Below are 25384 nucleotides of genomic sequence, written 5' to 3'. Positions count from 1 at the left end.
CTAAGAAAATACATATTTGAAAATACATACCGAAGAGAGCAGACCTACTTAGTACGCTTCCTCAGTTCTTCGTTTGTTGCGTTTCAAATATATTAAATGTAAGAAAATACAAGAATGTAAATTCCTTGATCCATGTATATCTCATAAATGCCTTCCCAACTATGGATTTGGATACTTTATGTTGATGTTTCATTCGTGAATATAAAAATGATACTATTTGAAACCAATATTCTGTTTGTCATTCCCATTCTAAATGAACAACGAAGATTTTAAAATATATATCTAGAAAGAAAGTGTATTAAAACATGTTAAAACACGAGGAATTTACAAAATACAGGAACCTGAATGGTTGAACAAGGAAATGCAACTCTACAAACAAGTACTTAAGAACATGTACCACATCACTTCCCCAGATTTAAATCTTTGCACCAGCCCATCTCAGGTAGAGACAAATTTAGGTTCATGAAACCATTCCAAGACTGGGATTACACAATGTGGATCAATCGTCGATGTGGAATGCGCGGGAAATTCAAATTTCGTCATTCTTGGGCATTTTCCATGCGATTTTTACGAAATAAAAAATTAAAAAAAATTCGGGTCAGAGGCATTTTGTCGGGTCGGGCGGGGACGAGAATCAATTTTTTTTTTGAAGTGGCCTAACCTTGGTTAATGTAACGGATTGCGTCATAAATTAAATTTTTGAGCATGTATTCAGTAATCTGTAATCGATTACATTATAGACATACCCACCCAACACCGCCCACTCACTGAAACACAAGATTCAGTTTCCCAACCAATTCTGGCCGGAAATTTACTGCTTGTGCACACCTATATACTCTGTCCCTGGTGAAAGGATTTTCACTAAGGCTGGTGAGATTGACGAGTTGTACACAATCGCATACCTTAAACCCACAGTTCATGTCACATAAGCATAATTCATATAGGATATTAAATTATTAGCTCATTAAATTAACCTAATATGACATTACAAGTAATTTGTGACATACTTTATTCACAGCAATTATGTGATAGAACAATAGCATTATGCATAAATTAATATGAATATTTGTAAATTGCAAAAGTTGTATAAGCACACAATACTATGAATTTGACAAAAGGTTGTCATATTTTTTAGGGGCACTAGGTGCCGCACTTAGTCTAAAAAAAGCTATGAAACACATTTCCAGCACAATTTAGCGAAAACCTCCAGCGCTTCGCGAGGCTTCGATATTACATAGAGTAGCGCCGGCGGTGCTGGAACGTTCCTACATTTGTAGTTGTAAATAGCCCGTGTTGTATTGTTGTTGTAGTTATAATTATAGTTGTATTTCATTATTGTGTTTGCCCGTGTCTTATGTACACCCTGTGCGATCCTCGCATGTCTTTAACATTGTGTAAATGACCCACCGCGTGTGTACCTGACGGTCTGGCCTCCCTGTGTTTTCCTACTGTGTTTGGTGGGTGCCTGTTACATTACTGTTCAGCACTGTGAAAAAAGCGTGTCCTGTTCCGACAAGAAGGCTCGTTCTCCTTTGCTGGGCTTGCGATGCCTCGGTCCGGCGGTACAATATTTGTCAGTTTCGCTCGTCATTAGGAAAAAAACGGGATGCATTTAATTTAAGAGATCTTGTACATTTAGCTAAATGCTAGAATTATACCATAGGATATATTAACTGGGCATTGACACTGTTTTATGCTGCCAGTGTTTATAAAAAAAAATGCCAAAAATAGCTGTTTTCTAGCTAAATAGATATTGTTACAAAATGGTGTTCTACTACGTTGGTAAGCAGGCAGTTGTGTATGACTGAAGACTTTTCAGGTCTAGTCATGAGGTCTTTGTCCATGACGGAAGAATAAAAAGATCTATATATCATAACACTTGTATTATTTAATTTTAAAAAGTGATAAAACATGTCATACTAATGCAAGTTCATACAATCAATCATGAGCAAAAATAATGACGTCACTGCTATTTTTTTAACCTGATTGCGGACTCTGTGTTAGCGATGAGAATATGGCTTTCATTTCGACTCATTTAATACATTTTACAGTTGCAAATGGAATTGGATCTTCACAGGTAAAGGTTTAAACTTCAGAATATCATGGCAATCCTTTGTCAGTGTTTGGTAAAAATACCCAGCTGGAACATATTTACTACATATGAACAGAAATGAAGTTAGTATAACTGAGTTCAATGTACTAAGAATGGAAAGTCGGCTTAGCATGTATGGCGTACAGCAGTTAATAAACCACATTGCTGTTGAGCCAGTAGCCGATCTCAGCCTTGTTTCTCTCCACCCAGTCTATGTTACTCCTCACTGTCTCCACAGCCTGCAGTCTGGAGGATTCCCCTGCCCCTGCCTCAGGATACTGCTGGAAGAATTTCTGCATCTAGAATATAACCACAGAGAGAAAAGCACACCGGCTGAATCTTGCACTTTAAAATGAACTTCACTCACTAAACTGGATGCCAAGGTAGAAACCAATCTTGGTGCTTTTTGCTTTTTTTTTGCTTTGGTACTTTTTTGTATTTTATAATTAATTTTATTTTAAATGTATACTGCTGTTTTTAATTTTCAGTGACATGATCCACAATGTCGAGTCTCCACGTGGGTCACATGTGTGCGGAGTTTGCATGTTCTCCCCACGTCGTCGTGGGGTTTCCTCCGGGTACTCCGGTTTCCCCCCACAGTCCAAAAACATGCTGAGGCTAATTGGACTTGCTAAATTGCCCATAGGTGTGCATGTGTGAGTGAATGGTGTGTGAGTGTGCCCTGCGATGGGCTGGCCCCCCATCCTGGGTTGTTCCCTGCCTCGTGCCCATTGCTTCCGGGATAGGCTCCGGACCCCCCGCGACCCAATAGGATAAGCGGTTTGGAAAATGGATGGATGGATGGATGATCCACAATGTCCTGTTCCTCTCACCTGCCAGAGTTGGAGCTCTGTATTGTACGTTGGGGTGATCCTGGCCACAAGACGACCCAAATTCCGGTCATTGATGGTGTACCTGATTCAGGTTTAAACACAACAGTGTGAAATGTGCACAATGGGATGAATTTATGGGATGAATGTATCCCAATGGGTGAATTTTAATTCGGCCAACATGATTTTGTACCCAAATCAAAATACTACTTAATGCAAAACAGGGAAATGATTATGTAAATAATGGGTTATAATATGACAAAAGCAGTTGTTTCCAAATATGTCTGGCTCATTCTAGAAACAAGTCAAGTCACTTCGAGGTACTTTTGCAAGTAGCTTGTGTGACAAGGATTACAGTCTTGCTGATGTAACAGTGAAGAATGGTAACAGCGAATAATGGTTAGGTTGGTATGAGTAGATTCAAGTCTGTCAATCTCAGACTGGGATACAGTGGTTTACTCAATACTGGAACTAGAACTCTGTGAGATGCCAAAATATTTTATATTTTTTTCCATATGAAACCATATTAATAATTAGCTCGATATAATTATTTTTTTCAACCTCAATGCTCCATTTTTATGTAAAATTCCCTTAGAATTGCCTTTAAATTAATTCATAACATGAAAAATTCAGCAAAATGAAAGGACCGCAAACTGAAATCTAATTTTAATAGATAAATCACACAGAAGTAAACATTATTGTAATGGGCTGCAACAGCACAAAATGGTCAGTAGATTTACTCGTTAGGGTTTTTCTCAGACTGCCTCACTGTTTGTTCTAAGGATCTGGTTTGACTAGGGCTGGGTGATATGCTCTAAAAATGATTATTAATATTTATCATAATATACTAACTTTCATATGTAGAAAACAGTAAATATCACTGGTTATATTGAGTTATTCTGATTATGATGACCAAAATGATTTATTAATATAGTGGATTCCGCTTATAATGGTTTGTCTGGGTGAAAATGATCGCTATAAGCGGGTGATTGTTATAACCAATCTTTTTCTTTGTGTCTCAGGCAGATTACCATGTAATTGACATTTGTATATTTACAGCGTGAACCTAAGGTAGTAAAACAGATAGCCTCACTACAGAATTTGACACTTTCAAAACAGTACAGCTGTTTAAAATGCTTTTCAACTACTGTAATGAAATCACTGAACTATATCTCAAATACGCTGTAATACAGGACTGTATATAAATATAATATATTGTGGTTTCGCTGCTGCATCTCATTGGCTCATTTTTGGCAGTTTATTGTAAGCTTTGATGAGTCAATATTTGTCATGGAGAGAAAATGACTTTTTCCTGTCATGTTTTCTGTGCACACAGCAGGTACAGTAGCTAGCCAGAAGTAGATGGGTTACTGCAAGGTCATGCAGGGATATCAAAGTATTAAAAAAAAAATTACCGTAATTCGTTTTTTCCATACGTTGTCATGTATAAAAACCCCCAAAAGTATTTGAACAGGAATGATTCTGTTCCAAGCTTTTTGATCCATATAAGCGGTTGATCACTATAATTGTGATCACTATATGTGGTTTTCACTGTAGTTATAGAGCGTGTGATAAGTAAAATAAGATTCATACCTTGGTGGAATTTGTGTAAATAGTGTAGTATAATAGTTCATTATGCAAGAAAACAAGTGTTTAATCTATATCACGATACTCACGATATTAAAATTGATGCAGATATGAATCACAATAAGATATTTTATCAATATATCACACATAGGGCTATACTCAACAAGGGTTCAGGTGAAAAGTTGTTCAGTGAGTAACACTGCAGCCTCAGATCTTCCAGGTTTGGGTTTTGGATCCCGGCTTTCCTGTGTAAGTGGTACTTGAACTGGATACTCTTATTCTTAGGAGAGGGAATGTGGCTCAGAAGGTTAGGCTGCTGTGTCCATCAGTGGAAGGTTGCTGGTTCAAATCTTGGGGTTAGTCAAGTGATTGAGCAAGGCCCTTAACCCTGGGAGCTGCAGGACCAGCTGACCCTGTCCTCTGAACTGCATGGCCCATTGGATAAAAATGAATGCTAAATAAATAAATGTGCTTTAAAGGAAGACTGTGGGTTGGAGGATGTGTCTCATACTGAGAGGTTTCTTTATGGTACAGGGTGCATTGTTCTAATGTGATTTATGTCCAAGCTTTAGGAGATAACGTACATACTATGGCTAGCTCTCCTACTCAGCAAAATCTTCCATGAAGATAATGCCCCCGACTCAAGTCAAAATTTCAGCAGTCCCAGTCAGTAAAACTCACCCCGAATGAAGGGTTAAAGGAGATTCCGTAGTGGCTGCATTTCAAGCGCCATTACCAGAATACGTCATTATGGAATTTCTTGTAAGGAATGTTGTCACATGGCCCCAGTAGTGTTGCTGACACCATTGCATTTCTGCTGAGGTACACTTAAGCTGTGCTTGTGTATGCTGCCCTAGACTTCTGTTAGCACAGTTTACGTTGCTGTTTTCTGCAATCTAGCTGTTAACCTTTTTTTTTTTTTTTAATTCTTCCACTAGTAAATATCGGGATTTCGGAATTTCACAGCGACAGGCCCTCTAGTATTTCTGCTGTTTTCGCAATCCCAAATCAAGGTATAAGCATTCATTAATAACACTCTCTATGAATGCCATGTCTATAAGGATCTATGAACACATTCATAATACATTATAATGCATTCATAAAGCATTATAAACATGGCTATAAATATTTAAAAGGATAACATTATATCCATAATTTTTATGCAATATGAATGCTTTATGAAGCTCTCATCTATAATGCATTTTAAATACCATTATAATTCATTACAAGGCATCCTTAATGCTTATACCGACCATCATAACGCACTATAGATACCTTCATAATGCATTATATGTGAGATTTCCATTGGAGCTTATGAAATATTGTGGTCAACACTATACAGTAAAACCTCGCATTGCGAGCATAATTCGTTCCGGAAATGTGCTCGTAATTCAAAGCACTCGTATATATCAAAGCAAATTTTCCCATTAGAAATAATGAAAACTCAGATGATACGTTCCTCAACACAAAAATATTCATTAAAAAATTAATACAAAATATAAAGTATGAAGTAAAATACATAAAACTTATTAACCTGTACTTAAAAAGAATCGTGGATGGTGTGAGGGAGACGAGAGAGAGGAGGGTTATTTTGTAGGACGACTTTCACTATAACGGAATCACTGCTATCTGTTGGCTCACTGGAATCTTTTTCTTTTTGTGCGACTTTAACAAGGAACCTATCCAATGACAGCTGCTTTTGCCTCATTTTCGATTTTGCAGAAATGTGGACATTGCATTGCCATTAAATAGATTAATCGCTCGCACTGCTACGCCCTTATTCGGGTGGTGCTTTTCTACTAAATTTTTACTATACGAGTGAGGCATGCCATCTGACACTGAACATGGGAATGATTACCCACAATCTTGCAGCGAGAGAGAGAATCATCGGCTCAGTTGTGATTAGGTAAGACCTCACTCGTTTATCAACTTAAAATTGATTCATTTTTGCTCGTCTTGCAAAATACACGCAAACCAAGTTTCTCGCCGAGGTTTGACTGTAATTTCTTATAACTGTCAACAGAAGATGCTGTAATGCTTTTTTTATTTTTATATCGACCGTTATGAAGGTATCTATAATGCATTGTAAGTGTTGGCTTCAAGTCAAGTGTTACCCATTTATTTTTTTAAACATGATATATTTAAATGTAAATGTAGGCAGCCAACCCAGGTGTATGTTAAATGTCGAACATATGTATGTACTGTGAGATACTGTTAGTCAGCTTGATAGGTTAAATGCTCACAGTAGCCAGTAACTTCAGTGTGCTTTTTTAATCTATGGTGTTATAACTGAATACAGCTGTGAAATTTTCCAAAAAAAATTGACATTGAGTTAAGCTGATTCACTAAATGAAACAAATTCATTAAAAAGAGCTATTCTTACCGGTTCACAAGATACTCCCAATTCAGTATGACCCAGTCCCACGCCATCGTCTTCCCATATTTGCTCAGAGAAATGTATCTGATCACAGTGAACACATCCTGACTTCTGATTATCTTCTCATCTTTTGTTGCCTCAAGCAACCTGTAAAAAAACATTTAAAAAGAAGGAATAGATTCATCCTCTTTGAGGCTTATTTTCCAATCTGATCATTTTCCTTTATCTTGTGTATACTGTAAATGTCCATCCATTTTCCAAACCGCTTATCCTACTGGGTCGCGGGGGGTCCGGAGCCTATCCCGGAAGCAATGGACATGAGGCAGGGAACAACCCAGGATGAGGGGCCAGCCCATCGCAGGGCACACACACATACCATTCACTCACACATGCACACCTACGGGCAATTTAGCAACTCCAATTAGCCTCAGCATGTTTTTGGACTGTGGGTGGAAACCGGAGAACCCAGAGGAAACCTCACGATGACATGGGGAGAACATGCAAACTTCACACACATGTGACCCAGGCAGAGACTCGAACCTGGGTCCCAGAGGTGTGAGGCAACAGTGCTAACCACTGCACCACCATGCCACCTGTGTATAAATGTGCTTGTGGATATTATTTGTTATAAATATTTCAGAGTTATTTATTAACAGATGCAGTAAATCAATTTCCTCAGATCTCAAGTGAAATGGTTACAATAAAAAAATGGGACGTAAACTCTTGTACTTCAGTTTCTTGTTTTTCCAGGTCAATGAGGTATACAGTTTTAATTTAGTAGATGGATCAGACTAGACCAGGGGTGTCAAACTGCAGTCCTGGGGGGCCGGAGACCTGTGTAGCTTAGTTCTTTCCCTGTTCCTCCACAAATGATTCAGCTCAAGAGCTGTGTGGAAATAATTGTAGCACAAGGAGTTGCAAAGAGTTGAATCAGGTGTGTTAAACAAGGGGAAACCCAAAAATGTGCAGGGCTCCTTCCCCCCAGGACTGGAATTTGACACCGATGGACTAGAATGAATGAGATTTTTTTTTTCTCTCTTACAAATCAGTTTAAAATTTCTAATGTCAACTGCAAAGGTGGACAGACCTGGTTCAGAAAGTAAAAATCCCAACCAAGATTGTGTTTCAACCAACCACTTGAATATAAAGAGTCACAGTCACAGAGTACTTAACTGGTTGGGTGAAACAAAATCTTGATCTGGATTTTTGCTTTCTGGACTTGAACTATCCACCTCTGGTCAATTGTAATAAAATTCAATTGTGAAACTCATAAATACATTTTTGACATCCTAAGGCACAATGCAAAGAATGGATAGCATCAAAAACAGATTTATTTTGCATCTGCTGTTAACATGGCTACCAGGTCCCTGCTATCAGATCTGGAGCTATGTTTTATCTCCAGATGAGTGATTATATGCTTACCGGTCTAACAGTGACACGTTCTCCACTGATGCCAGTCCATACAGCAGCTTCTCCTTCTCCTGGGCCAAAGTTGCTTTCTGGTACCGGTCAAACATTTTGGTCCACGATTCCTCATTGCCCAAAGTCTTCATACCATAACGATAAACCAGAAGGCGAAGATTGACACCTAGACTACTGTGATGAAAAATTAAATGATGTTTTATTTCCCATTTGCATTAGTACAAGTTATTGTTAATGAAAGACAGCATTAGACATATCCTATCAAATGATAAAAACACACTATTCCAATTGGGTGTTTTACTATTTGACTGACAGACCATTGATGATTTTTTATTCTTTGAGAAGCAGAACATTATCATTAGCAAATAAAGCCACACAATAATGTCGATTTTGTCAAATAAATGTATTCACTCATGGCATAGAGATAGAGAGATAGATAATTTGCATATTTACATTTTGTCGTTAAGCCACTGTGTGAACAAAGTGGAGGACATATTAAGAGATTCTTCGTCACCCATTGCACAGGCGATTCCCAGGACAGTCTCCCTCAGGAGCCTGTAGGTCAGGGACAACAAATGAGGCAGATTTCTATAAATTCACATAACTGATGGTTCTTCACAATGGTGTTGTGATGCATATCTGTAAACCTCAGTTAAAGATATAAGATGAGGACCTTTCCTGACAATCTTCAGCTTATGACTCCCTGTCTTTAAACTTTATGCTCAATATCTCAGAATACTGAACTTAAGATGGTTTTCAGAATATACTTTTTGTTTTGTACCTCAGAATCTGCATTTTTATTATAACTTTCTCACCTCTCAATCTGACTTCCAGTATCTGTCCAGCCTAGCTCTCTGACCACAGTCAGGACTTGATCACGGAAATGTTTCTTCAAGAACAGAAAGAAATGTGATTAAATAGGAACTAGCAGTGAAGTCTTTAAGAGCCTGGCACAGGGTTGTTTCAGCTGGGGAAGTAATTCCTGATTCCTAAGACACCAATGCGTTTCACACCCATTTGGTGAATAAGTGTCACCTGTGTTGAGTGATACTGTTTTAACAGGTGATTAACCAGCATACTTTGAATTGGTGAAGTTGTGCTTTAATGGGGACGACAGCCAAGCAATAGTGCTGATAGGGGCAGCTTTGTGCCACAGAGGGGTTGGGGTTATTTCAAAACATCAAAATCTTTGGTAACACTTTACTTGAAACTGTCATTTATAATGCACTATAGATACCTTCATAATGCATTATAATGGTCTGTTTAAGATTGAATATGTACATAGATGAGAGCTTCAAAAACCGTTCATAATGCATAATAGACATGGCTATAATGTGTTAAGCCATTTTATAACTTTTAATAGCTGTTTATAAAGCTCTATGAAAGCATTATGTGTTCATAGATTTTTGTAGACATGGCATTCACAGAAAGTGTTACCAAATCTTTCACTCAATGAACAAATATACCTACATATAGAAAAAAAATCACTGTTATTCACCAAGTCCAACCTGGAATTTAGGGTAGAGATCATCATCATCCATCAGCATGTCCTGCAAGTATGAGATGGAGGATGCCACTCGCGCCCAAACGATGTAATCCTTCTCACTACTCAAGTATTTAGTCAGACTGAAGGCGGCCCCATAGTCCACAACATCTGCCCTGTTTTAAAGCAGCAGTGAAGAAACAACACCAATCAAAACAATGATGTTTTTTTTCATCATTTATTTCTAAAATGAAGCACTTCACTGGAACAAAAACACATTATTGTGTAGGAAGTAGCTATAAGTAATGTAGGCAAAGTGCATCTTCAAATGGATAGTGACCCTTACCGAGCCAGAGCAAATATGTCGTCAATATATCCACACCTGTCCACTGCTGTAAATTGCTTTAAAATATAAATAACATTATGGGTCAGTGCCGATTGCAGTGTCAAAAACATAGTAATGCAAGGGTAGTCATAACAGTATTAGTGCCAATCCAAAAAAGATTGATCAAACAAAATTACCGAATGATTTGCGGTAAGATACTGGCTCACGCTATCCCATATGCTGATATTGTAGTTGGTCCTGTAGAAGCCCATGTGGCCTTTGTTTAATTTTATTAGTCCATCTGCATTTGTATAGTCAGGCAGAGTTAAACCTAAACCGAAAAAAAAGTCCTTGGTTAGGATATAGAACTGCTCACATCCACATTAGACTATGAAAAATAACTGTGGTTTCAGACTAAAAATTGGTAAAAATGAATTATTTTTATAAATTGGGAAATAATGATTTGTTCTTACCTGCATTTGTTTTATCAAATATTGTGTTATTATACTTGTTACTGTCGATAGCTTGCCATTTAATAGGGATGGTCCATTTGTAGCTGTAAAGAAGTGAATAATAGCCAAATGACTCATTTTCACTGAGTGTGTGGCTTAGCAGAGGTGAATCTATTAATGGGAGAAATCAGGGCTCTGAATTTACAGTGTTGGGGGATTCCCAGTCTATGAATGAGTAATGTCAGGAAGGGGTCAGCCATGCTGGTATAACAGCTTCCACAATTAGCTTAAAGGCCTTAATTTGAAAAAAGAAGCTCGGCATCAGGAGTATATAAAATAAATATGGTATGTACCATTTGGACTGGTAAAATTAAGATGTATTTTTCAATGAAATTAATTTAGCCAAACACTTCACTGATATTGGTCTAATTCACAAAGAAAAACAACAATATTAATTAATCAATCATTCTTATAAGCATGCTGTAGCAGTTAGTACTACAAGTTAGTGAATCCTGCAGTTTTGTGAGTTTCATTCACACATTATGGGCGATGTAGTTAAACCAGGTGAGTCTTATCCTCTGAAGTAAAGCAATTGCATTGTGCTATGGGCACAGCTCATAGGAATCTCAAAGTGCATTCATGGGAATGCTGCTGAAACAATACGATGCAGTGACCGGCTTACCTCAACGGGACAGGTGGCTGAGAGGGATCTGCATTGGGATCCAGCAGGAAGCGCTGTTGCGTTAGTGTGGCCTGTGTCTCACCTATGCTGACATCCACCACAGGGTAGCCCATCTGTCTGGTCCATGTGTCCATGATGTTTGCTACAGGTAATCCACTAACCTACACAGCCACGACACTGTTATCACTCATAGACTTAGTACACCGCATTCTGCATGCCGATGGGCATGACAGTAAACAGAAACAGCCAATAGGGTTAATATTTACCTTTGCTAAAGCAGCCCAAAAATCTGACGTTTTAGCATTCTTAAACTGAAAGTCTTTTAGATATTGCTGTGGAAGAAAAAAAAGTTACAAATTCAAAGCCAAATCTTCATTCTGTTCCATAAAAAAACTTTTCCCCAATTATCAATGTTTTAAATGTGTGTCAAACCTCCAACTTTCAGTAATGAATGGCGTGGATTCAAACTTTGTCAGTCTATACGTAGAAATGCTATTTTATTGAGAAATCTACCTGACAACCTTGCCTGAAAATATCGTGGCCCATTAAATCTTCCAGCATCCTCAAAATAGAAGCCCCCTGCAGGCAGAGAGAGGGCAGAATAAGTAATGCTGTACATTAATAATGATAACTTACAATATATGACACATATTTGATAATAAAGCACTGATTGCTTTGATATTGAAAATGGTACAAATGATTGTAATAGCTATCAGTGTTGGGAAGGTGACGTTTGAAATGTGATAGGTTGCAGATCACTGGTTACCTCATTTAAAAATCTACTAAGATTTGATTACTTTTTCACTTCTTTTGTAACAAATGTCTTAAATTGGACAATAAAGATGAAAAGTCCCAACATATTTGCAGACCCGTGTTTGGATATAATGCCCCCAAAAAGAGGCATTTTGGCTGGGCAAAAAGATGTAAAGCAAGAAAATTAACGTTATGTTCTACATATAATCCATCCATCCATCCATTTTCCAAACCGCTTGTCCTACTGGGTCGCGGGGGGTCTGGAGCCTATCCCGGAAGCAATGGGCACGAGGCAGGGAACAACCCAGGATGGGGGGCCAGCCCATCGCAGGGCACACTCACACACCAGTCACTCACGCATGCACACCTATGGGCAATTTAGCAAGTCCAATCAGCCTCAGCATGTTTTTGGACTGTGGGGGGAAACCGGAGTACGGAGGAAAGCCCACGACGACATGGGGAGAACATGCAAACTCCGCACACATGTGACCCAGGCGGAGATTTGAACCCGGGTCCCAGAGGTGTGAGGCAACAGTGCTAACCACTGCACCACCATGCCTCCCCTCTACATATAATTTTTACTAAAAAGAATATTCAGATGTAACCCCTTTATAATCGCCAACATTCTGATAAGTAACTAATTTAATTACATATCTTTTCTCAGTAACTATAATGGATGACAATTACATTTATTTTGTAATTTAATGACATAACGCCATTACGTTCAACTAGCTACTCCCCAACACAGATAGCAATTAAGCTGCGATCGTCAGACTCTTAGTAGCTACAGTTGCTAATAGTTGTATTTTTTGGATAAGAGCTTTACCTTGCTGTACGATATACCATCAAACACTGATGTGATCTCAGCTGGACTCGACACATTCACGATGATTGGGTGAGACGAGAGAAGTGCATCGTCAACCATGACAGGTAGGACGTCGTCGATTAGCATTATGTCGCGCTGTCAGAGAGATTACAGTGTTCAGCCCTCTACCACTTTCAGTATGGCAGGGTGCTTTAAATAAATTCTGACACATCCATAAAAGGCTTACCATTTTCCATGTTGGCTCGGCTACATCCACTCCAACATATTCGAAGAAACTGGCGAAGCCTTCATTGAGCCAGAGATCATCCCACCAATCCATTGTGACAATGTTGCCAAACCACTGTAAATGGATGTCAATGCAGTAGGTTACTCTATAGATAGGCTTTATACTGTAATGGCCAGAGTTTCAAATTCACATTTCCGTCTTCTTTTTCCTCAACTGTATCTGCAACATTCTTGCATGGGTGTTATGTGGTAGCACGTTGCATGCCAGTTGTTACGGCGTGATATGGTGCAGGAGGGAAAAAGACGATGATCCACTAGTGGCTCCAAGACAAAAAGGGGTTTATTAAACAAGCTGAACACACAGGGGAAAATAAAGGACCACGAGGAGTCAATAGCAAACGTGGAAAACAAGAACTACAATAAACTGTAGGATAACACAAAAGGGGGTGCAGGAGCAGTCAAGGGAACAGAGGCGGAGAGACACAGTAACAACACATCCTGACACAACAAACAACTGAGGGAATTAACTAAGGCAAGAACTTAAATACACCTAGAAAACTGGAGCAAACAAGGAACAGGTATAAGTCATAATCAATTAACCAATCAAACGAGGCGTAATAACAATGAGACACAGCTGTAAGCAGTAACATTAAATAAACACAGAACAAAGAGACATAGCAAACACTGAAACTAGGAACACTAATCATACACAAGGAATTACTGCACCAGGAACAAAAATGCACATGGGAAGCACCTTAGACCAAGGGAACCAAAAAAGAACATAAACATGGGTTAAATGGAAACCTGATTAAATAATAACGAAGGTGGAGTTAGCGAGAGGTCAGCATTGAACTCATGACCCCCAGGTTTACAGACTGAGCCACAAACTCAGCCCACTACACTGAGCGGCAATCCAGGGAATGGGGAAAACACATGGGGAAGAGGAACTAAGACAGAGAGGGGGCGAGGTGGAATGGCCAGCAATGCCTGCTGGCCAAATGGGGAAGGGTCACAGAGGGCGGGGTCGGACGGTACAGACCCTGACAGTAGTTATTGTTTTCTCTTTTTTTCCCTATCATCCCTTTCTCCTTCATTTGATATTTCCATCCATCTATTTTCTGTAACCACTTGTCTTAGTCTGAGCCTATCCTGGAGCCTACAGGCAGGAAACAACCCAGAACAGGGCACCCATTGTAGGGCGCACACACTCACTGAGGCTGCAACCCCACGGCAATCGGCAAAATTTTTGTACCATTGTATGTCAATGGGGAGAGAGAGACGCTGCTCCCCGCCGGTGCAATGCTGCCTCAGGCGCCAACCTCCGCCCGGTTTTTGCCGCTTCGCCGCGCCACTCGAACTTCGAATCTTACTTTTACCTCGTTCGCTACTTTTACCTCGTTTGACCTCTAGCAAAGCGTAATCCAATTAGATATAATCTGAGTTTTGTGATGGGTACGTTCAGCGACTTGGAAACCAAACCAAACGTTTAATCTAAAATCATATTGAGACTTAATTCAGAAAAATTCTGCTTGGAGGTATATACAGTATATGCAGAAACAGGGATACCAGGTAGGTTTCTGTAAGCATATTTAGCAAATGAAACTAATCAACTATGTAACTCATTTTGTTTCAAGCAGAAAAGCACTTTACAATCGCACTTATTGTTATGGCAGGCGCTCTTTCATGACAGAGTACTAACCCATCCTGCACCTTCCCCACTGGTAGTGTGAACGCAAAAGTGAATTTTTCACCTAGTAGTTTGCTGCTTGCCGTGTGGACACAGCCCCTCTCTCAAACACACACACACACACACACACACACACACACACACACACAGAAATCATGGGCAATTTGGAAACTCCCATTAACCTCAGTATGTTTTGGTACTGTGGGGGGACACACAACATGATAACACAGGGATAACACATTCAAACGCAACAAACACGGACTCATAGTGGAGACCCAAACCTTGATCTCAGAGGTATGAAGCTGCTTTGAACACTGCTAATCACTGCACCACCATGCCAGTCCCCATTCAACATTCTGGAATTAGAATTGTATTTATATTAATCTACTTAGTAGATACATTTGTCTAAAGCAAAGTACATGTGAGTAAACAGAAGCAGAGTCAGATAGTATCCCTGGAGTAAATGGAGCTAAGGGCCTTTCCCAAGGGCTCGATGGCAATACAATTCCTCTGCTAGCTGTGGGATTTGAACCCATGACCTTCCAGTCACACTCCAAAAACTACACACCACCCAAAGTCCACAGAAAACCACACATACAACATTGCCGCTATCAGACAAGTTCAGGGCCCCACTAAAGTTCCCTTTTAAGGTCTAAGCCCCTAGAACTCAGAAGCCCAATTCCTGGCTCAACCAAAAACTATTTCAGCAAAAAGACATGAACAGCAAGCGGTTATAATTATTAAACAACAAAATATTTTTCTGGAAAAACAATTTGTTATGTCCAAAGATTTGTACACATCATATGCATGGAGCCAATGATGAGAATTCCAGAAATGAATAATATACGCAAAAGAAGCGTATACTGGATATATACTGGATATGCATGAACACCATCTTCCCTGGCTTGCAATAAATGCTGCATAACTGATTACTGAAACATTTCCTTATTTTACTCCAACCATAAAGTTTTTAAAAGAAAGTGTCCCTTAAGGGTGAAGGACAGTGTTAAGCCACGCCTACAATTGAATTGTTATACTTTTACTGTAAATACATCACATGCAGTGCACTCTAGAATTACAGGAAACCTTGGTAAATAAAAGCAAAAAAAAACATTTTGTTTATGACCTGATACTTGAAAATAAATAAATATAAGCTACCAAAGAACAAATGCAAAGAATGAACTACCTCTGTATTTATATTAGGATGACTAAGAGTCTCTGTACTGGTGTCAGGAATGGGGCATTTTGATGTTAGACTGCTAAGATCACCAGGTTTACAGATCAGCTCTTCACCATATATCTCTGAAAGGTCAGCAGAAATTTTACTCTGACGCAGCCTTGGAGAGCTAATAAAACTGTGTTGCAAGTCTCACTGTTTTTATCACGCAGTCAGAGAGGGTGTATCTCGCCATAAAGGAGTTATTTATGTTTTCAGCAGTTTGTGATCAATAGTAAGATATACAGGAATGTGATAATCTGATTAATGAATTAGCTGCCAGGTTTCCGGAAAACAGAACTTCCGTCTTTTACATTTTTCTTTTTCTTTTTTTAACTGCGATGAACATGCAAATTTCTGTAAGAGAAAAGGGACCGTTTCCTAAATGTAGATAAATGTAAAGAGGTGCTAATTATATTAATTGTTTTTCATTAAATTCTTGCATAATTGTTTTATAATCCAGAAATCCAGGTTTAAATGGAATGTTTCTAAAAGAACGTGATTATGGGGTGAGTTTTGCTCACAATGAATAAAAATGCATCTGGTGTTTTCTGTTAATGTCAGGCACCACTCAAGATTTTATGCTATAAAAAATCAGTTCCCATCATTTCCGATACTGTTTCTGCTAACATGACCATTTAGCTTGTTTTTTATGTTTAGGCATACTTAAGATTTTAAGTGTCAAGCTATAATACAAGATTATGTGAACCATAATGCCACCATTACAGCTGCTCGGTTATGGTAAAAAAAAACATAATCACGATTATTATTGACATTATGGTTATTTAACCTGGTTACTCACTGACTTTGGAAATATCATGCATTTATTGAACTTTTCAAGAAGTGTTTTTTTCAGTAGTGGATGGATATTCTTCAATTCTAAATGCACTTCAACTGAAATATGCATAAAAAGACCCTGGAAAGGGGTGTGTGCTGGATTTATAACACAACGCATCAGGGGAGCTTCATTGCCAACAAAAATGCAGCAAAATAACTGCTTCATCTTGACTTTCAATTATACATTGAAGCATGGATTGGATGGATGAATGTATTTTCTGAAACCATGGGTCCTATTCAAGGTCGCATGGGGTTCGGAGCCAATGAGTACAAGGCAGGAAACAATCCAAGATGGGGCACCAGCCCATCACAGGGCACCAGCCCATCACAGGGCACCCATGGGCCATTTGGTAACTCCAATTAACCTCAGCATGTTTTCAGAATATCAGGGAAAATTGAAGGACCCAGAGTATATCCCACGACAGCATGAGAAGAACATGCAAACGCTACACACATAAAGCCATGGCAGAGAGTGAAACCCAGGTCATAGAGATGGGAGGCAACAGTGCGAAACACTGCACAACCGTCATCCCCTGAAGACCCCTTGTAACTGAAACTGAATCGTAATTAATTAATTGCCCAGCCACAGTCACCCTGCAAACTTTTGCTCTTTAATCATTCATTTATTAGGCTATTTTTACTACACTCATTTTTCAGGGAAACTTGAACCACTTAGGTTGAAATCTACAACCAAACACCATTTCTTCTTTGATGTACTGGTGTATTAGGGTCCTCACCTGGTGAACCAGCTCATGGGAGATAACACTGGCCACACGTTGTTTGTTGTAGGATGATGAATCTTTTTCATCGTACAAGAGGTTTGCCTCTCTGTAGGTGATGAGTCCCCAGTTCTCCATGGCCCCTGTGCCAAAGTCTGGGATGGCCATCTTGTCTGTAAAAAGCAACCACATTATTTATTTATTCTATATCTGCTAACCCGCTAACCCTTCCAAGCATTTGATTGATTTCAAAAAACCTTGATGAAAATAAGTACAGTTGCTTACATCTAAACCAGAAATACACAATGCAAGAATTGTGAAAGCACTATTCATATCAAGCAAATGTAGAAAGGAAAAATTACTCAGGCACAAGGACACGAGGCAAGGTGAAGGTCAATGGGACACTACCTAGCTTGGGCATGGAGTAATCCATGTTGAAGTATGTCTCAAAGTAGTCAAATATTATCTTCGTGGTGTCTGCGGCATAATTTGCTGTATGGATTTGCAATGGCTGGGCATAGATGCGCAACTGAAAGAAAAAATCAGAACACTGCAGACAGCACTCTTTCCATGTAGGCAGTCCCCGGCTTACGAACAAGACCCATCCCCAAAGTCTGTCTTTATGTGAGATCTGTAGCTAAGTCTGACCTTTCGTACTAATTTAGTGTCACTTTGTCAAATGTTTTATCTCTATGCATATCAAACACTTAAGCATCACTTCCAAAAGCACTAAAACATCTTAAACATGATAATAATAATAATAATAATAAGTAGAAAAAGAAGACGCAGAAGAATACAGTAATAATAACAGTAACTACACACAGTACTGCACTGTGCTGGTGAACCACTGAATCCACGCAATGTTACAGGAGTCGCAAAGTAGTATAATAATTAACCATTGTGTTTGACTCAATTTTTCATTATAATAGGCTTTATGGCAGTTCATTCACAAGTACGAGTTGTCTGTAAGTCGGACATTTTTAATCCACAGACCACCTATTTACAAAAGTATGGATCCTCTTAAATGATTCTAGTTGGTCCGACTTAATTTGAACAGCTAGTATTACTGATGCACCGAGTGACTGAATTACTGTATCCAGTCATTTTTCCAACATTTGACTGGTATTGGTACTGACCTTTGAATCACCTAACCCAGACCAGGGCATTTTATGGTCCGCGGGCCACATCCCGCTGACTACCTATGACCGGCTCACGTGAGTTCATAGTTAAAGTGTAACAGTGACACCTATTACTTTGTGATAGGTGCATGACATTCAATTAAACAGCTTTTATTTTGAAGGCCACTATTGTTTTTCTTAGTCATCAGTGCCCTTATGCACGACAGCGAATGTATTGGACAGCTTCCAAGAAATTAGTTCTTACCCTTAAATATGTCAGCTAAAAAAGTTTATGCAGAATGTAGAGTTTTTAATAAGGCATGTACTTCTTAATATTTATTTGCTGAAATCAAAGGTAAAGCTGTGTGCTTAGTGGAGAACATATAGCATGATTTAAGGATTTCAATTTGAATCGCCATTACGAGAGTAAACACAGAGAAAAATACAAGAATTTGACTGATGCCGAACGAGCACGAGCATCAGAAGATTTGCTAGCGAAACTGCAAAAGTTTCACAAAGCTCCACTGATCCAGGGACGCAGCAGTCAGTGCCTGCTTGGTAACATCCCACAAAATAGCAAGTTTATCAAAGACTGTTTGGTGGAGTCTGCAGCGCTAGTATGTCCTCATTGTAATGTTTAATTTACTGTTTTTTTTTATAATGGGAACCTAAGTATATTAAAAGCATTAATTATATATTAAGTATATTATAAATATTCTGGCCTTCTAGAACCATTCCAATTTCTCATGTGGCCCCTTTGGAAAAATAATTTCCCACCCCTGGTCTAACCTATAGTTACAAATTATACATAACCTTTTTTTTTCATGTGAAGTACTTCTGGCAGAGTATATTTACAGTTCTCCTGCATTGCAAAATTAAATAGAGGTTAAGATCTAATGAGGAAAAAGCATGCAGGAAGGACCGAGGAAAGGCATTACAGTGACATTTTAAGACTTAATCTGTGCCCATCTGTTGTACAACCCCTGATACTCCGCACTCTTTCACATACATCTGAAGTACTAAAGCCTGACAATCTAATCTCTTGGGTCTTTCAGTTCATATGTTCATTGCACATCCCAGATTACCTGTAAATATTTAAAAAGAGTTACCTCATATGTATTATTACATATATATCTTATATACAGTATGTGCAATTTATCACTTTTCAAAAGATGTTATAGGGCAATATGTTAAAATTGCTTTTTAAGTGCAGTAAATACCAAACACACAGTGTGTGTCACTGACGTATAAAATAAGCCTCTGATTCACTGAAAATGAGCCTCGCTGCTGTGTTATTTGCTGTTTAATTCATTTTTCCTATTCATTCTGGGTTTTTTTTTGCCAGCTCACATTCCATTCCCTCACCAAAAAGCTGAGCTAGATTATTCTGTTATTCATCATTGTTTTCATGTGGAATCGAGGCACTAGAAAAGTCACATTTCGTATGTTGGATTTGCCAATGAGTTTACACACTGAAAGAAAGAGCCACTGTTATGTAGTAAGGAAACCGATTCCCATGGAGCCAGAGCAGAAAGGTTGATGTCAAAGTTGCCAAGTGAGGTCCTTATACAATACTTTGGCAATTTGTCATTCTTTAACATGGAAGATCTTCCTTACTGCTTCATTGATATTTAATTTTTTTCTTAGAAAGAGAACAAAAAGGTGAAAACTTACTGGAATTCCACGTGAAGAAAGTCGTTCCACAAACACAAACTGATGCACAGCAAAGCAGACCAGATAGGTGCTCATGGGTACTGACTTCTCAAAGGATGATTTAATCTTGTTGCCAGGGACTACCTCCGTTTTCTGGAGAAAAAATGAGAAAGGAGGCCAAATTAATGCATTGCTATTTTTGTGCTTTCAAGGGGAGACAAACATAGAAGATTGATTACACTTCAGCCTTGCTTTCTCCTTGATCTTTTGATGAAACATTGCTTCACTTCTCCCCAAGTCTGACTCCCAAAAATAGCACAACCAGACTGTTTATTGCTAACAGTACTACGCTGGATTTGGCCTATAATTTACTTTAGCTCAAGTTTTTTTGAAATTAACAAACAATATATCAAGCCTGACAATCAGTTCTTGAGGAATAAACATGTTATGTTTCACTGGGTCAGTTATTCAGTGCTTTTCTACTTCATATATGCAACAGAGAGCACTTTTCCACCACGGCAGGCACCATACTTTTGGTACGGTACTTCCTATACTCTCCCTTTTCCATTGACTTCCGGTTGAGTACCAGTACCAAAAGTTCGGTACATTGGGGTGGGTCTTGAAAATAGCGTGTCTCTGAAACACAATACAACTGCCGTCCTAAAAAACTTTGCAAACAATGATAAAAAAGTAAAAAAATAAGTACCTGGATGGGCATGTTGGAGAGAGCGTTGTAAGCTCTGTCGTGGGTGATGGAGATGGTGAACGTGGCCTTCCTGTTCGGCTCATCGAAGCATGGGAAGGACTTGCGGGCGTCTGTTGGCTCATGGTCAGTGGCAGCAATTTTTCTGAAAATTAAACGGGTTTGCGTTCATATTCTAGTTCAGAATTCAACCTAAATAATCATTATAGCAAGAAAGAAAAAGAATGTTTGATTGTTTTTCCTATAACTAAACCAAATATTATTTGCGCATATTTCTTTCAAAAGGTAAATGTAAATGTTCATAAATGTATAAAAGGTACAATGGAAAATAAATACTATTTTTACAGGCACTTCCGCTTTATGCAGGTGGTATCCAAATCTTACATCACAAACTAGTGATTGATTTACTGGCATATGAAAGCTAACAAAGAGCCCTAAGACCAGCATCAACATTAAAGACACTAGACCACTGTACTTTAACCCAGTGAGCTTGTTTGTAGTATACATCAATAATGAGGCGAATTGCACTCATATGGCAACTGCTTTATGTTTCTAGGAAATGAGTTGCCAAAAATTACATGTGTGTGTAGCCTTTCCTCCAATAGACACTGATCTTAGGAGATATTGTTATATCAGTCAGACTGAAAAATGGCCAGACAATAGCTCGCTAAGAAATATAATTTGCTCTAAAACTGCACCCAAATCATGGTGTATTGAAGACTTAGGGTCAAGCAGAGCATTAATCATTCAAACCACTTTATAAATGTTGTAATTTCTTTAATTTTCTTAGCTGTTATTTATTAGGATACCTCTGGTTCATTTTCTGCACGTTTATGTATACATTTGTTATATAACCATCTATCCACCCATCCACCCCTGTACCATGAAACAGGGGTCACCCCGTATGGGATGCCAGTCCAACACAGGGCACACAATCCATGACACATTATGGACGATTTTGAATACAACAGAGGTACTTCATTAATCCCCATGGGGAAATTCTCTTTTGCCTCATCTTGCTCTGCATATAGTTGAGAGCGAGTTTGGGAGTCACAGTGAAGGGCAGCCACCTTGTGGCCCCCAGGGAGCTGGGGGTTTAAGGGCTGTGCTCACGGGCCCATAGTCACATGACTGTTCTGCCAAGGCTGGGTTCAAACCAGTGACCTTCTGATCGCAGACACTGCTAAGCCACGCACCGCCCCTTAGGGACAGCCAATCATCTAACTGTATGCTAGTGGACTGTGGAAGGAGTCCAGAGGACTGACAGAAAACTGAGAAAGCACAGGGAGAACAAGAACACCCTATCCACACAGAGCCAAGGACAAGAATCTTCACTTAGCCCAGGAGGCATGAGGCTGAAGCACTAACTGCGAACCACTAACTAACCATGCTATGAATAAATAGCCAGTATTGGTCAAGATATTCCATGAATAATCTCACAGGTGATTTTTATACCTATGATATCCTTGAGGTATCTGTTTTAATTGGCTTCCTTTCATTTGCCAAAATGGGGGTACCCTCCACAAAAGAGCGGACTCCCACGGGAGGGGGACTGGGCCACCAACTCCCTGTCGTGGTGTTTCCAAAACAGGCAGGAATTTTTACACATTATACGTGAGGCTGTGAGCTGTAGCCCACAAGAGGTCGGCTTAAATCTGTGCCCCTGAGGAACTCACTACATTTTAATGTTGTTAAATTAATTAATTAATTAATTTAGTTGGATAGATTCATACTGTAATACTCACAGAGTATTATTTCTTTTCGGAGCACATAACAGATCACCACAAGAATTAAACAAATGGAAAATTATTTAATGCATTATATAATTTCTGTTTGTCTAGTTGATAGTAGTAAAGCTGACTAGAAAAGTATCTGCATGATAAATCCTTGATAAGGGACAGATAAAGTTTCATTTACCTCCCCGTTATACTAGTACTTCAGCGTATTAGACTATTTAATATTTTAAACTGACGACCTTCCACTCATAGCAGCATTGTGACCAGCTGAGACATACACTACCCCTACATGGGCTATTCATAAATGCTTCGTTAAACTTGAACACTTAACATTTCTTAACTGCAGTAAGTGACATTATATATAGCGATTCCGGTTCTGTAGCACTTGACTACATAATGGTTCTTGTGGAACCCAGTGGTACTTACTTGGTTACCCCGTTCTCTTGGTAGGTTGTTTTGTAGAAGCCCACCAGGGAGCCGTTAAGCCAGCCCTGAAAGTCCAATGTCAGCACGTAATACTCGCCAGGTCTAGTGACCGGCAGCTCATCTGCCGCTTCTACCACCACGTACTCCTGGGGCTTGAACTGGAAACAGCCCCTCAGGGCCACATCACTCTGGCCGCTGGGACTGGTCTTCTGCAGCCGTGGGGGGGAGCGGACGAAAGTGTCCCGTATGTGGAGCCATAGGTAGCGTGTGGGACTGGTGATGCGCACGCTCACTGAGACGGTCCCGGTGTAGGTGTCCACTTCCAGGTCGGGTTCCATGTGGAGGTCGTAGTGTTCTGGGATCACATAGCTGGGCAGCCGGAAGTTCGTCCAGTTTCCACTCGTGTCATTGGAGGCCCGGCACGGGCCACGTTCCTCCGGGTTTGGTGGCAGCGTCGGCCTCCCCTCCTCTGAGGCGCTGCAGGAGCTGGTGAGGCCCACTGCCAGGCCCACTGTCACAGCTAAGACGACCACCACAGCGCAGATGATAGCTACATGCTTGCCTCGCATGCAATACTGCTTCGGAGTCTTCGGATCCTTCAGATCATTTGGATCCTCATACTGCATCATGGTGAAGTTGAATAGGGGCCACTAAGGCAGAAAGAAATACTTCAATAATCGAAAATACTACAAGGATTCTCCCAACAGCACTACAAACAGAGAACCCCCCCCCCCCCCCTCCCCTTTCAGTCTGAAGTCAATGGTATTCAGCCCCTTTGGGGATTCTTTCTCTCACCCCTGGAAACAAAAAGCTTTATCTTCAATCACCAGACTCTTCAAATAAGGTGGAGAAGACTGAGGAAAGAGAGTTAGCGAGGCAGGGACAGGCAGTGCAGAAATATCCAAGCAGATGAAGGACTGGCATGGAAAAGGTGAAGGTGCTTTATCTCTGTTCATACCCTGTTTGGGTTAAACATAACTCACTGATATGTTAATTAGCAATAGGGAGTCACAGTCAGGTGTCCACAGCTGTCAAACAAGAAGCGCTTCTCGGTTGGGGGGCATGTAATTACCGTACCATAATACAGCGAAGTCACGCACGGTCAAGATAAAAATGACTTACAAATACGACTTTTACAACACTACTGCAATTCACTTTAGAGAAAAATCAGCACTTTGAGCCCAGTATAAATTACACATCATATATGATTTGTGTTGAAAATTCACATCTCGTACCTCGGTGAAAATGAAAATGGTAAGGTTTATAGAGCTGTGAGCAATGACATTTCAGGGGACAATGTTAGTGTATTGTGGAGTTTATTGACACCATACTCGTCCACTACTTTGACATGCTGATAAATTAACAAAACAGAACATTTTATTTTGTAGGGAATATTTTTACCATTATTAACACAGGGTTCCTCTAAACGTTAGAACATAAGTTGAATTTGTCAAAACGTACCGAAAGTTATCTCTGACAAACACTAAAATGCTAGTAAAAGCTGTTTACTTCTTATGGGAAGTTTCAGAATTTCAGAAATGGTAATTTCATAAAGGGGGCAAACCCTTTATGAAGGGTTTAGATATAGTTGGTTGTTTGGGGAGAGAGTGCGGTGTGTATTATTTTATTTTCGGTATTTAAAATTTTAAAACAATACCCTTACCATGCGGTGGCTTTACTATTTCAAGTGAAATGGGTATGAACAGTGCTGGGAAGGTTACTTTTAAAATATAATAGGTTACAGATTACTAGTTAGCCTGTTAGATATGTAACAAGTATTTAGCTGTTTTGATTACTTCATCAAAGTAATGTAATTTATTACATTTGATTACGTTTTTGATCTAACAAATGTTTGAAACTGGGCAGCAAAGGCAGTTCTCGGAATTTTTAACTGGGGTTGCCCCAGTTTGTACCGGGAAGTGAGAAGTACGGCTGCAAGGGCACTGAAGGCAGATAAGGAGGTGTTTGTTAGAACAAGTGACATACCGTCTGTGATCTAACAACCCACATCTCGTTTACAGAAGAATTTAAGCAATATGCACATCCAAATCTGTTCCTCAGAGAGACTCACAGTCAGGGCAGGTGATGGAACGGTTTTTACGGATGACACTGCAGTTGTGACCGACTGGGCGGGCAACTCTGAGCAACTGTTTAAAGCTGATCCTCTGGCTAGGATGCTGGATGTCTCTGGGTCTACGGTTCTTGGGGCTAATCCTCCGATTAGCTGTGAACCAC

At 39.5% G+C, this 25384-nt stretch overlaps 1 protein-coding gene across 1 annotated transcript; it reads right to left on the bottom strand.

Moving 5' to 3' along the window:
• Positions 1-1868: 1868 nt before the first annotated feature.
• On the bottom strand, positions 1869-24096 carry LOC125721101 (glutamyl aminopeptidase-like). The gene is made up of 21 exons (XM_048997034.1): positions 23945-24096; positions 23150-23799; positions 20991-21132; positions 20306-20437; positions 17922-18042; positions 17532-17686; positions 13056-13169; positions 12830-12964; positions 11764-11829; positions 11517-11582; positions 11251-11411; positions 10590-10672; positions 10314-10447; positions 10138-10193; positions 9817-9967; positions 9124-9197; positions 8762-8863; positions 8309-8482; positions 6893-7033; positions 2926-3007; positions 1869-2391 (listed from the first exon to the last, which is right to left on the bottom strand). Exons 2-21 carry the CDS (start codon positions 23776-23778, stop codon positions 2242-2244), a joined length of 2868 nt encoding a protein of 955 aa, XP_048852991.1. The 5' UTR covers positions 23779-23799; positions 23945-24096; the 3' UTR covers positions 1869-2241.
• Positions 24097-25384: the final 1288 nt, after the last annotated feature.

This window comes from Brienomyrus brachyistius, unplaced genomic scaffold (assembly GCF_023856365.1).
Source record: "Brienomyrus brachyistius isolate T26 unplaced genomic scaffold, BBRACH_0.4 scaffold32, whole genome shotgun sequence".
Classification (NCBI taxonomy): domain Eukaryota; kingdom Metazoa; phylum Chordata; class Actinopteri; order Osteoglossiformes; family Mormyridae; genus Brienomyrus; species Brienomyrus brachyistius.
This window is presented reverse-complemented; position numbering and strand designations above follow the sequence as displayed.